Source organism: Neoarius graeffei, chromosome 1, assembly GCF_027579695.1.
Source record: "Neoarius graeffei isolate fNeoGra1 chromosome 1, fNeoGra1.pri, whole genome shotgun sequence".
In the NCBI taxonomy this organism is placed as follows: Eukaryota; Metazoa; Chordata; class Actinopteri; order Siluriformes; family Ariidae; genus Neoarius; species Neoarius graeffei.
Genome location: NC_083569.1, coordinates 50889784 through 50902933, shown reverse-complemented (window position 1 = coordinate 50902933; position 13150 = coordinate 50889784). Strand labels below are relative to the sequence as shown.

General features: G+C 39.9%; 1 protein-coding gene across 1 annotated transcript; it reads left to right on the top strand.

Annotated features, from left to right (window-relative positions):
- Positions 1–446: 446 nt before the first annotated feature.
- Positions 447–6716, top strand: cd248a (CD248 molecule, endosialin a). The gene has a single exon (XM_060933608.1). It carries the CDS (start codon positions 646–648, stop codon positions 2803–2805), a length of 2160 nt encoding a protein of 719 aa, XP_060789591.1. The 5' UTR covers positions 447–645; the 3' UTR covers positions 2806–6716.
- The last annotated feature ends 6434 nt before the right edge of the window (positions 6717–13150 follow it).

Below are 13150 nucleotides of genomic sequence, written 5' to 3'. Positions count from 1 at the left end.
AAATAAAACTAGATGAGATGGATTATTGGCATAACCACTGTTCTTTGTCTTAATCTTATGCATACTCTCTATTTTTCAATAATGACAGACAACCATAGAGTTAATGAGCAGTATATGTGGAGTTATATTGATATCCTAGTGGAGAGAACAACTGTATCAGAGAGTACAGATAGAGGGTAACGACAAGATCCCAAACCATTTCCATAAGTGTACTTATAAGAACCATACGGCACACTCTGAGAAAGGGATACTGCTACACCTCCCCCAGATTTCCAACACACACACACACACACACACACACACACACACACACATCCATCCCCCATCCCTCCCTCCTCTGAAAACATACAATTCTCTTTTTTTTTTGCAACTCTTCCATTGCTCCTGCCTCCCAATCCCCCCCATCCCATCCCGTAGAAATTCCGAGGACGGACTGCAATTCCTCAGTCCAGGCGCAAAACCCCATTAGGTTGGAAAGGAAGCAGAGGGCTAAGAGAGAAATTAGACTGAAAGGTTTATGGTAGGCAGAGTTCAGTAAATGTTGAATAGTTAGTAAAAGTAAAACAAGAGAAAGAGAAAAAGTACCAGAGAGCAGGAGACTGAAGGTGAGAGAGAGAGAGAGAGAGAGAGAGAAGTTGTGAAAGAATGGGCTCTCCAGTGCTGTATGTGATTTTTCTCTCTGCACTGCTGTATCTCTCTAGTCTCTCTAACGTACAGACTCAGGAGCTGGAGGATCAAGATGCCCTGTGCAATGAGAACAGCTGTTTAGTAATCTACTTTCAGCGCAAAACTTTCCTGGATGCCTGGCGCAGCTGCAAGAAACAGGGTGGCAACCTTGTTACCATCAAGAGTGCAGCAGAGGAAAACCTAATAGAGACTCTCTTCTCTAACCTGGAACCAACAGAAAGTAACCATATGTTTGTGTGGATTGGTTTGCAAAGGCAGCCCCGTAAGTGTGCTCCCGGCCGTCCCATGCGAGGCTTCGCCTGGGTTACTGGGGAGCAAGATACCCAGTACATCAACTGGCAGCAAGCGGACTTTCAAAACACCTGTTCATTTCCACGTTGTGTGAGCATAGGTTACAGTACCTCTGCTCAAAAAAGCCAGGACAACTTCAAGTGGAAAGATGGACCTTGTTCAATCCCTGTGGATGCCTACTTGTGCAGGTACACTTTTTCTGGCATGTGTCAAGCTATTTCAAATGAAGGGTATGGAAATGCACTGTACACAACCCCATTTCACCATGTCACCTCACTTTTGACTCACATTCCATTTGGGTCAGTTGCAACTGTACCCTGCCTAACTAACGGTGACCAAACAGTACTGTGTAATCAAAGAGAGGATGGGACTGTGGATTGGAACAGAGATCCTCCTTTCTGTGCTGATATTTCCAAGACAAGCTGGTGCGATAAGGATAATGGTGGCTGCCACCATGACTGCATAGAAGATGGCAATCACTACTACTGTGATTGTAAGGAAGGCTTTCTCTTGGCTGAAGATGGAATGAGCTGCTTTCATCCTGACCCCTGTCAAGGATCTCGCTGCGAATATGAGTGTCTGACAGTAATGGACAGTTATCGCTGTGCCTGCCCAGATGGTTACATGCTGGCACAAGATGAGCATGGCTGTCTGGATGTCAATGAGTGCTTGCAAAGTCCATGTGAACAGATCTGTGTAAATACACAAGGCACCTTTGAGTGTCACTGTTATAATGGCTATAAACCTGGTGAGGAGGGAACTTGTACGGATGTAGATGAGTGTGCAGAGTCTCCATGTCAACATGAATGTGAGAATGTAATAGGTTCTTATATATGTCATTGTCACCATGGTTTTGCTCTGCTTCCGGGGGATCCAAATCGCTGCGACGATATTGATGAATGTCAATATGAGGGATTCTGTGAACAAATGTGTATAAATTACATTGGGGGATTTCAATGCTACTGTGAAGAGGGCTATGATCTCCAAGATAACCTATTTTCATGCAGACCCAGTTATGAGCAGCAATCTTCCACAGTACCTGCATCCATCCTCTTGATCACAGATCCTACCACCCATATGGCAGATCATCGAGAACCTAATTACTACAAGCCACGTGAAAACGAATCCTTGGATTGGCTTACTGAGCTTCCTAAGGTGGAGATGGTTCCCACTGACCTTCTGTGGCTCACTCATGCAACCCAGGAGGTGACTGAAACCACTTCACCAACTCAGAGCCCTACTAGCATCATTAACATGAAATTGGATAACGTAGACCAACAAACAGTTGCAGTGGATGCCTTTTTATCTTCCTCAACTTCAACTCCACTGTCAGAATATTATGAGGATGAAAGTACCACAGAATTCACAGTGTCCCCCACTACTACTGTAACAGATGATGCTCAGCAATGGACGTGGTTCAGTCCTAGCTCAAATAAGTTTGACAAAGAGGGAACTACACAGAGTTCTTTCATTGCTGACACAGAATATAAAACTGATGAGAAAAATCTTGATAATGGCAGCCATGAATATGAATCTACAACCTCTTACACTGAATTGCAAACCCTTACACAGGCCCTCATATCTACTCAGGGAGCTAAGGATGACAACAGCAACAAGCAGACTGAAGGCAGCAGCTGGTTGCTGGTTGGATTGTTGGTACCGCTCTGCATCTTTATTGTGATAATGGTGGCACTGGGTATCATCTACTGTACTCGGTGTGCCTCTAAGCCACAGAATAAGAATGCCACTGAGTGTTACCACTGGATTGCTGGTGCTGGTGATAAGGCAGCTGCTGATATGACAAGCGGTGGCGTAACAAAGGTGTAACCAGACTGTGTCAGTACAAGCAGATGAACATACACATGTACAGATTTTAACAATATTTCCAGCAGATGGTAGGACAAGGAAATTAGATGAAGAACTGTCTTGTGTCAATTCAGTCCTCAGTTATTAATGGTGGATATTTAAATGGAATATCTGTCAGTGATAAGACAGAGGAAATGGGAGGAACTGGGAAACCTCTAACACTGTTTCTCTGCTGTACTCTGCTGAAAGAGAAAGGAACCTGGTGTTTTATTTCTTAGCCTCCTCACCCTACCTGTGACGCGGTTGCTTAACTGTTGCAGTGTAGCAGCCACAAGGTCATAGCTAATGTGAAAAGACACCTTAGCCTTGTTTCACATATTTATTTTTTGTGTTTGACACAGCATTTTCATCAGAATATTGTTTGTGCCTCACAATAGCCTCAGAGAAGTGTCATTTTTGTGACTCCTGCATTTGCCCTGATATTGAGATGTACTACTTGTTTCGACTGTCTGAGCCAGATCCAATGGATGACACTTTTTATTTTGCAACTCAGATATGGACAAAGTGTGTGATTGTTAGTCATCACCATGCTCTCCTCTGTGACCGAGTCATTTTTAACAATCAGCTATTAGTGTGAGGTAATGGTTTATTCATAGCATGCCCAAAGCAAATCATGACAACCTTATTATTAAGTCACATGCTGTAAACTTGAAGGAAATTAACTGAGATGGAGTCCAAATGAATATATGCCTCTGAGGTTCAAAGTCGTTATTATTATTATTTTTTTTATTTATGCATATTCCTAGTGGTGTCATCATGCTCACACATGTACAAAACATCTGATCAGAAGTACATGGATGATATTAGTATGTGGCCAAGCAAACAATGTCAAAAATAGTTTTAATCTGTAAATATTGGACACTTTAGCTTATGAACACTCATTGTTGGGTTAATTCATTAGCTTCATTCAGTTGTGCTCATTAAAGTAAGTATGATTCCACTTGGCTAATGATTTCATTGTACCAGAGTTTAACTATTTCCTAATTTGTTATATATATGGGATCACCAAACTGAAAATGTCCTCAAGTCACCCTTTGCAGCTCTTTGAAGATAAATGCAGGCATCAAATGACACAAATATTCATGATATAATTTTTAAGTGTTCTTTTATGTTACGGTGCATAATCACATTTGAACACTATCTCATCTCATTATCTCTAGCCGCTTTATCCTGTTCTACAGGGTCGCAGGCAAGCTGGAGCCTATCCCAGCTGACTACGGGTGAAAGGCGGGGTACACCCTGGACAAGTCGCCAGGTCATAACAGGGCTGACACATAGACACAGACAACCATTCACACTCACATTCACACCTACGGTCAATTTAGAGTCGCCAGTTAACCTAACCTGCATGTCTTTGGACTGTGGGGGAAACCGGAGCACCCGGAGGAAACCCACGCGGACACGGGGAGAACATGCAAACTCCGCACAGAAAGGCCCTCGCCGGCCACGGGGCTCGAACCCGGACCTTCTTGCTGTGAGGCGACAGCGCTAACCACTACACCACCGTGCCGCCCCCATTTGAACACTATGCTGCTTTAAAATTTACAACAGGTAAAAATAAAAGGAATTACACAAAGCATGCTCAATAAGTTGTGGGAATATAGTTGTGCAATGTTTAAAGTGAAACATGTGCATAACTCACTTATTTCATATTGCAATTTAAACTGAATGGTCCAGACTACAGATAGTAAATATGGACAGTAATATACCATTTCTACCCCATGTGTGTTTAGCATTAAGGGGGAATAAAACTTTTAGCAGGTTTTCCAGAATTTTCGTGCTTTTCAGTAGTAAACATTTATTTGTCTTCAGTTACTGCGTTTTCCTGGCAGGGTGCATCCGAGTCTATCCCAGGAACACTGGGCGTGGAATGGGAACACATAATGGATTAGATGCCAAACCATCACAGGCCACTGTCCACACACACATTCATACCTAGTGGCAATGCAGAGTAATCAGTACACCTACTAGCATGTTTTGAGAGGGAGGAAAATGGAGAACCCAAAGGAAACCAGTGTGGACACAGAGAGAACATGCAAAACTCAACACAGGCGGTAACCTGAGCTCAGATTTTAAACAGGGATCCTGGTGCTGTGAGGCTCCCAGTAGTGAACATATGGAACTAAATGCTTTGTTTATTCGCTCTACTAGATTGAAGCATGAAAAATTCTAAACGGTATATTGTAAATTGGGAGGTTACCATACCTCTAAATAAGAGTGCAGAAAGATTTTTGCACGTTCTGTAAATATGTCAAGTCTTTATGCTTTATGGCACATATTGTAGAAACCAAGCAGTCATGTAAATCCAATTCTTTGTGTATTTCCTGCCAAAAACAGTGTTTATCAGAGACCACAGCAGTTAGAAGTTTTGTACACATGTTCGTGTGAAGGGCAGGAGGATTCCAGCAAGCAAGAATATTTTGGCTCAACACCAGAAACAAACCCAAAATAAACATGCATACATAATGTATGGTCTTCTTTGTTGAGTAGAAGCTTTGTGTAGGTTGTGAGTGTGCATTGATTTTACTGCATAATGTATTCATCTCTAACTTCTAAAACCTAATTCTGACAGAGCAGTAACATCTGCATAGTACTCAGAGTTAAGTATTTCATGTAGATGGATGTTATGTTGGAACAGAGAAGAAGATTGATACAAAAGTTGCATCCATATAATAAATATTTGTGGCATTTGTCTTCTGTCTGTCCACAAAGAGTGTTTGTGAACATATTCAGTTTGCTACCTGAAGTCTCTGGCTATATATCAGATCAGTGTATTGATTCAGTCACCTTGTGGTTGAAATCTCAGTGATGACAAATTCTAATGACAAATTTTATTTACTTCCAATGCTATTTATTATGTATAGACTATATCCACTATTGTGGCACAGTTGAAATGTACCACAATACGATACAGCTTTTCACTTCATTCAAATGGAAGCTCTGAAAAATGTAACATTTCTGTGATAAATCTAGCTGAACAAGTTGATGAAATTGAAAACTCCCATACTTACGTTTGTGAGTTTATATCGTTTCGTACAAAAGTTTGGTTCTTTGGCTTTCAACCTCATCTGCTATTAATTTTGCATAGGTTTGGGATTTGGGACAACAAAATGATTTAGAGGGCCATTTGAATGAGTTACATAAAATATAGTCTCGACCCACAGCTCAGGCACAATCCAACAGTAAAACTGTACCTCTATTCTGTATAAGAGCAGTTATTAAATGAGGCCCTTGACTTGAGGCTGTCTTTCCATTTCCTGTCAGAGGATTTGGGTTCGCTGTATTGTACCTGATTGGAGTATGGAGGCATTGTTTTTTGCATTGTGTTTAATCCAGCACTTAGTGCTCCAAAACATTTTGCTCAAATTAAGCTTCAATGGTGTTGTTATAAGGTTATATAGGTTATATATTATTATATATGTTATGCATCATGCTCAGACTTTAGTGCGTTGTGATTAGTATTGTGTTAGTACTATGTAGACATGTCGTACTTGAGGCTTTCAACATCTGGACAGTTTCATCTCTCAGCCCTGTGTACTGCATTGGCTTCATTGTTTTGGTCTCTTTATTAACTCAGTATGTTTCTGCTAAAATTCTCATATATTCCTCTGATGGTGTCAATATTGTAAATTCATGCTAAATTTGTATTCAAGGTGTAAAGTGGTTAAAGTTACAGAGACAGGCATGGCTAGTGGTTGTTGCTTTTCTTACTGCTTTGGTAATTTGAAATCTCATGAACTTACTTTAATTTACTATACTGAAATAAACTGTAAAATTAATTCCAAGGAACCGTCAGTACAGACTTCATTTATGAACATAATCCAACTGTTCAAATATTAGGTTAATATACAGTACCAGTCAAAAGTTTGTACACACCTTCTAATTCAGTGTTTTTTTCTTTATTTTTATGAATTAAAAGACACTTTATGGCAAAGTAATGATGGATGTTGTTTCTCTTTACATAGTTGAGTGGTTCTTGACATAATATATATTACTACAGTTGTGGAATAGGGCCATTTACTGTATTTTTTTATTATTTACTATTTACTGTTTGAGCTCAAACACATTAAGAAGGCAAGAAATTGCACTAACTAACTTTTGATGAGGCATAACTGTTAATTGAAAAGCATTCCAGGTGACTACCTCATGAAGCTGGTTAAGATAATGCTAATAGTGTACGAAGCATCATCAAGGTAAATGCTGGCTACTTTGAAGAATCTAAAATATAAAACATAATATTTTTTAACACTTTTTTGTTTACCACATAATTCCATATACAGTGCCCTCCACAATTACTGTGAGGGAAAAGAGAGAGAGAGAGCATACAAAAAAAATAGAACTAATGCATGACAGTTTTTATTTTCATCTTGTGTGTGAGGAGAGATACAGTACATGTATTATATAAAGTCTAGAAATATAGAAAAGGAAAAAAACTTCAAACAAAGACACAAGATTGCATCACAAATTAGTAATTAAACTATATTTAATCACTGTTTTGTCATCCTGTAATAGAATTACATTGTGTTGGCCTAAAAGTAGCTATAGAACAATAATGTAAAAATGTCCCATACTATTATTTATGACCAAAAATACAGTGTAACATTATCCTGAATTAGAGCACACAGCAGATTTGTGCTTCTCGTGACACACAAATCTTTGATTACAGTATGGTTTTTTTTCAATATTAGTCTGCTCTTTTTTTAATAAAGCTCTGCTTTTATTAGCTGCACTATGAAAAAAAATGTAACCCCATTCTGTCAATTCCATCTCATATCTGTAAGCCAGTGCTGCTGCATCAATATATAACAGAACACACTGTTGGATTGTTTTAACTAACCAAAGATTGACTCAAGAACAGATCTTTTTTAATCTTCATTTCAAGGGTTGTTTGGCCTATTCATGATTATTTAGGACCCAGATTGAGCATCTGAATACATTTTAATCTGAAAAATCATTGGAAGGCTTTTATGTTTCGAGAATATATTTAGTTCATTCATTCACCTTCAGTAACTGCTTCATCCTGATCAGAGTTACTGTGACTCTGGAGTCTATCCCAGTAACACTGGATGCAAGGTGGAATTCACAAAAACTGGTGTGAAAAACAAAAAACATTGACTAAGTGACATTTCTGTGGGTAAAGATGTCTTGTTTTATAAGAGAGGTCAGAGTCCATGATAGCCTCAGATGCCCTTCCACATCAAGGTTCGATGTGTTGTGCATACTGAGATGCTTTTCTATACATGACAGTGAACAGGAGCCCAAACAAAATCATGTCTTTATACATGAATGATACAGAATGAAAGAAACCTGACTAAACAAAAGCAATGTGTTCATTTCATTTATTTAAAAAGTCATTTTTTGTGGTCTAATACCTGAGGATTGTGTGATAGAAACTGCTGCTGCAAAATCTTTGATAAATTATTTTTATCTCACAGATGTGGTGAGATACTACAGATGCACTTCACCTTGGCTGCACTGAGCTATCATTGACAGGTTGCCTTTGAATTACTAAGTACCACCATCTCTGTGATGTGCCAGTTCTTGGCTGATAAAAGAAGAGCCGAAGACAATATTTGGAAGTCTGTGGCATAACTTGAACAATATGTGTATATGTGTCTTCTTCTTCTTCTTCTTCTTCTTCCTTATAATAGATTTCAGTTGCCTTTTTGATTGATTTCCTTTAAGCAGTGCAAATATTTATCTTACATAACTTCATTTTTCCCCATTCCTGTAATGTGAGATAAGCCATTGGCATGGCGTGCTCTGAATCACCTGCAGGTATGCTGGAGATAAAAGTTTTCATCTGTTGAGGGATTTTCAAATACATTACAGCTTGAGTTAAGTACATGGTAATATTCAGTGTAGAGAGTAAAACAATAGGTTCAGGTTGTATTTCAATCCTCGTAACGGCCCTGTGTAACATCTGAAAACCTTGTGGACATGTGCACACATGCTGGGATTTTACAACAAGGTCACATAGTGAGATATTTACCACAAGTACCACCATCATGCAGTAATCATTTCCTTTCTCTTTCTCACAGGCTCAAAACAAGCTGCATCTGAACATGGTTGTGGCTTGAGTAGGTCCTGCAATTTCATGGCAGCTTTCTCCTGAGTACCTGCTCATATCGAATAATGTCTTTAATGTCTACTTTTTTTTGCTGAAGACTTGCTTATTTAGTTTCATTCCATTAGAGAAGGCTGATAATAGAGAGGCATTGAATGGATGAAGTGGGAGTGAGAGGGTCAACAGATAAAAACCAGATGTGAAGAGGTGCCTCATGCATCACCAAGCACACCATATATTGGGTTTATGGGTACGAATCAGCTCTGCAGAAACTGTCTTGTGTACTAGGGTCACCCTGTGGGCCTGCTAGCAAAGAAACCTTAGTTAGGAAAATGGAGGTTATGGAATCATGATGCCTGTATGAGCAAACATCTATTTCCATGGTGCATTAAGAGACCACATCCTACGTAATCCTCTCTTACAACCCTATTTCCAAAAAAGTTGGGGAGCTGTTTAAATTGTAAATAAAACCAGAATGTGATTATTTGCAAATCATGGAAACCTTAAATTTTATTGAAAATAGTTCAAAGACAACATATCAAATGTTGCAACTGAGGGATTTTATTGCTCTTTGAAAAATATATACTCATTTTGAATTTCATGCCAGCAACACATTTCAATAATGTTGGGACAGGGGCAACAAAAGGCTGGAAAGGTTGTGTAATGTTAAAAAGAAAACCTAATTAGGTTAATTGGCAACAGGTCAGTAACATGATTGGCTATAAAAAGAGCATCCCAGAGAGGCTGAGTCTCTCAGAAGTAAAGATGGGGAGAGGTTCACTGCTCTGTGAAAGATTGTGTGTGCAAATAGTGCAGCACGCCTCAAAGTAAAGTTGCAAAGAATCTGAGGATCACATCATCTATGGTACATAATATCGTTAAAAGATTCAGAGAATCTGGAGGAATCTCTGTATGCAAGAGACAAGGCTGTAAACCAGTGTTGGATGCCTGTGACCTTCGGGCCCTCAGGTGACACTGCATTAAAAACAGACACGATTCTGTAGTGGAAATTACTGCATGGGCTCAGGAACACTTCAGAAAACCATCATCTGTGAAAATAGTTCATTACTGCATCCACAAATGCAAGTTAGAACCAGATATAAACAATATCCAGATACACCACCACCTTTTCTGGGCCCGAGCTCTTTTATGATGGACTAAGGCAAAGTGGAAAACTGTTCTGTGGTCGGATGAATTGAAATTTGAAATTCTTTTTAGAAATCATAGACACCACATCCTCCAGGCTAAAGAGGAGAGATACCATCCAGCTTGCTATCAGTGCACAGTTCAAAATCCAGCATCTCTGATGGTATGAGGGTGCATTAGTGCACATGACATGGGTAGCTTGCTGGGAATAGCACCATTAATGCAGAATGATATATACAGGTCTTGGAGCAACATGCTGCCATCCAGACAAAATCTTTTTCAGGGAAGGCCTTGCTTATTTCAGCAAAACAATGCCAAACCACCTTCTTCACGTATTGCAACTGCATGGCTCCGTAGTAAAAGAGTCCCGGTACATTACCCACTAGAGGGTTTTGTGGTGTTCTACACTTTGAGATTTTAAACTTTCATGGTCTCAGTTTCAGCCTTCAGGACCCCCCTTGAAAATCAGGGCCCCAAGCAAGTGTCTGCCTTTCCTTTCCTGTAGCCACAACTCTGCCCTCATCTACCCGACAAAGAGGGGACTAAATCTCATCTCATCTCATTATCTCAAGCCGCTTTATCCTTCTACAGGGTCGCAGGCAAGCTGGAGCCTATCCCAGCTGACTACGGGCGAAAGGCGGGGTACACCCTGGACAAGTCGCCAGGTCATCACAGGGCTGACACATAGACACAGACAACCATTCACACTCACATTCACACCTACGGTCAATTTAGAGTCACCAGTTAACCTAACCTGCATGTCTTTGGACTGTGGGGGAAACCGGAGCACCCGGAGGAAACCCACGCGGACACGGGGAGAACATGCAAACTCCACACAGAAAGGCCCTCGCCGGCCCCGGGGCTCGAACCCAGGACCTTCTTGCTGTGAGGCGACAGCGCTAACCACTACACCACCGTGCCGCCAGGGGACTAAATGGTACAAAAAAAAGATTCTTACAGAGTCAGAGATTAAGGCTTTGTAGCAGAGTGCTATTTGAGGAATAATTTCATGGCAGTTTTTCTTGAATACTTTTAAATAGAAATTTTGAATAATATTGAACAATACCTTTAATAGCTGGGTTTTTTCCCCCAGAGACTTGCATATTTAGTTCCAGTCCATTAGAGAGTGCTGACAATGGAGAAATACTAATAGATGCAGTGAGAGTGAGAAGGTCAACAAATATAAGAACCAGATGTGAACAGGTGACTCACGAGTCTCCAAGTGCACCATATATCAGGTTTATTCTTTATTTTAAGAAAAAGCACGGAAGAAGAGAATTAAGCACTTATGCCTGAGTGGCTTTTTCAATGTTTCTGAACTGTCTTTGTGCTTTAAACAATTATAATGTGATTAGTCTTGCTGGCTCTTGTCAGTCTGTTGTTCTGTTTAATTTCATAATAAAGTTATCTTTCTCACTGAACACCTGAGACACTGGACCTCACCAATAGCTCTCTGTAATTTAAGAATCACTGAGCTAGAATTAATATGTATTTATATTTTTAACACTTTGCCTTGCATTTCTAAACATAGTACTATTATGTTTTAGACATGATGGGAAAACAAGTGTTGTTTTTACATTAAATTTAATGAAATGTAATGAATAAGGAGAGAGTTGGCTGGCTTCATTTGTCTCGGAGCAAGCACATGATAGCCTTCACCCTCCCTGTTTGGTAGCTGTCATATGATAGGAAAGACCTAACTTGTAGGTAGGAATTACGTCATGGACTGCATCAGTTAGGCTTCCAGTCATCTATAAGTCCTGAGTTTGCCTATCAATAATTAAACTATCACACTCAAGCCAATTCCGCCTCCCTCATGGTGCACCCTGGGGAGCCTGATCTTGCAGTCAGGCGGGCTGAAGGAGCTCTGGTGAGTCACCAGATGAGGGTTTGGGTCCCTCTGGTGCACTATAAATCACCCAAGATGATTCATGGATGCTAGTTTGCAAAGGCAAGATGACACCAGAGAGTGGATGGGTCTGTCCAGTGCCTCTGATCTGGCCTGCGATAGGTCCAGGTGGAGAGAAATTTGTAGAACGACTTCCTGGACCGTCGACCCTCAACTATGAGGATGGCAACAGCCAGACTGCCAGACAACATATAATGCATTGCGCTCCTTCTATCCTTGTATGCCTATATGGTTAAATCCTTCCAGAAGAAGAGCTAAATAGGAAAGCTAAATAGTCCAGGGTGTGTTCCTGCCTTGTACCAAGTGTTCCCAAGGTTTCTCTGGCATAATTAAACATTGATAATAAGTGAAAACAATATTAATGCCTGTGAAATACATATTTATCAAATGGAGGTAAGTGGATGGTGTTTGATTCATGTTAAATCATGATTAGTGCATGTTTTGATTATTATTAAGGGCAAACGAGCATGTTTCCCATGACATTTTGTATATTCAGGGAAAGTGAATATTTGCCATCATTTTTTACAGTGGCATGCAAAAGTTTGGGCACCCTTACTGAAAATGTCTGTTACTGTGAATAGTTAAGTGAGCAGAAGATGAACTGATCACCAAAAGGCATAAAGGTAAAGACAACACATTTCTTTTCAGTGTTTTCTGCAAGATTTGTGTATTATTTTTGTTTTGTACAATTGGAGAGTGAAAAAAGAAAAGGAACACCATGTGAAAGTTTGGGCACCCCAATACATTTGAGTTTTCAAGTAACTTTTACCAAGGTTCCAGACCTTAATTAGCTTATTGAGCTGTGGCTTGTTCAAATTCTTCGTTAGGAAAGGTCAGATGATGCAGATTTCAAAGCTGTATAAATTCTCTGACTCCTCAAACTTGTCCCTAAAATCAACAGCCATGGGCTCCTCTAAGCAACTCTCTCGCATTCTGAATAATAAAATAATTGATACTCACAAAGCAGAAGAAGGCTACAAGAATGTAGCAAAGTGTTTTCAGGTAGCTGTTTCCTCAGATTGTAATGTTATTAAGAAATGGCAGTTAACAGAAACAGTGGAGATCAAGATGAGGTCTGGAAGATGAAGAAAACTTTCTGAAAGAACTGCTCGTTAGATTGCTAGAAAGGGAAATAAAAACCCCTGTTTGACTGCAAAAGACCTTCAGAAAGATTTAGCAGACCC

Coding starts and splice junctions, on each gene's coding strand:
- cd248a (XM_060933608.1), top strand. CDS start 646: ATGGGCTCTCCAGTGCTGTATGTGATTTTTCTCTCTGCACTGCTGTAT.